Below are 1598 nucleotides of genomic sequence, written 5' to 3' on the forward strand. Positions count from 1 at the left end.
TACCTAAAACATCCTGATTGAACTTGGGTCCACCTAAAACCTCAGATTCTGTTGAGGAAATACTCAAGGAGCGCAGCACCTTAAAAGGAAAACTACACTTTTCCCACTTATTCCACCATTCTGAAAGTTGACAAGTTAAGAAACAATTTTCTTTATGATTAGACTGTGACTTCTAAGTTTATAATTATAATTGGCTTAGCATAAAAGGCACCCATTTTACTATGAAGTGATGTCATTTATGACACTGGCAATTTCCTGTCTCTTTTACAGGGTTGCCAGTGTCAAATTAACTCTCTGGCAGAGACCTTCTATGTCAAATTTCAGTCTAGAGAGAATTTTTACATCCAAGTTACATAGCCTGGAAAATCGGGAGTTATAATGAAAATGCTGACACAGTCTTAACTATGGTACATCAATATGAACTTGCCACTGTAATAGGCTTTTGCGTTCTCAAGAGACTATGTTAAATCATTTACAATTAAAGTAATCTTTCAGTGACAAAGAAAAGTTCATGGTATAGTACACATTTTGTAAATTCTATGGAACCTAATTTGAAAGGTGGCTTGAAAAAAATTGAGCATGACCAGACAAGCAAATTGTTTTGACTTTTCTGTCTGGTCTGCTATTTAGGAATAAAGAGAAGGGGAGAAAAATTAAATTGGACAAAAATCTTTTAGAAATGCAATAATCTTCAGAGGCCAGGTCACCATACTTTCATGCAAAAAAGAAATTTAGGGTTTGTTTGAACCATAAACATTGTGGATACAAAATGGGCTTAATGTTCTTAATGTGTATACAGAACAACAAAGATGCTACTGAAGGAAGATAGTGTGTTGGGCTCAGTAACCAATTATTAAAAAAAAAAACCATAAGAAAAAAACAAACAGTTTTAGCTCCCCCTCAAGCTTTCACAGTAGGGAGATCTTAAGATATATAAACATATCTGTGACCTTTTCATTAGCCTCTGTAATAAGGAAATCACTTTACCTTCCACTCAGAGATGAAAAAAAGGGCACTACATGTATTCCCAGAGGGCCACCTTCTCCAGAAATCTCCACTCTTCTTGTCATATCACTAAAAGAAAGCAAAAGACACAGATGAAACTCTATTAAGAAATATGTGCAATACATAAAAACCCCCCAGACTTAATGTAGTGATGTCAAGCAGCAAAAGGGCCATCAGAGAAAATTAAATGCAGGGCATAAGGACCAAAATATGCGGTAGTCAGAGGTGGCTCAAATAACATCATCAACTTTGTAGATGTCAGGTTTTGCATTTTGGATGAGTAAGGCAGACACTTCATACTGGTTGCTTACTTATGGGCCTCTGTACACAGGGAAATCATCCTGAATAGCTATTGCAGAATAAAAATACAAAACAGACCTAATGAGCACCATTTTGTGTCCAAAAGTTTGTCCAACATCCTGCCTCCCCCCATCCCCAACTATACAGTTGGTCTGATAGATGAGACGACTACAAAAAAAAATCTTGCCTCTGCACTGGAGAATAAATTATTCCGCAATAATTCTTCAGGTTTCCCAGGTAATTATTCTCTTTTGTTCTAGAATAATTATTCTGCATTAAAATTATGTCAGTAG

The 1598-nt window shown here is 36.0% G+C and overlaps 1 protein-coding gene across 1 annotated transcript in view; it reads right to left on the reverse strand.

Moving 5' to 3' along the window:
- Positions 1-1598, reverse strand: part of PARD3B (par-3 family cell polarity regulator beta) — a 999825-nt gene that overhangs the window by 494399 nt on the left and 503828 nt on the right. The window contains exon 7 of the mRNA XM_019523483.1: positions 988-1074. Coding sequence (XP_019379028.1) covers positions 988-1074 — 87 coding nt within the window. The remainder of the gene's footprint in view (positions 1-987; positions 1075-1598) is intronic.

This window comes from Gavialis gangeticus, unplaced genomic scaffold (assembly GCF_001723915.1).
Source record: "Gavialis gangeticus isolate Ggan-Ray unplaced genomic scaffold, GavGan_comp1, whole genome shotgun sequence".
Classification (NCBI taxonomy): Eukaryota; Metazoa; Chordata; order Crocodylia; family Gavialidae; genus Gavialis; species Gavialis gangeticus.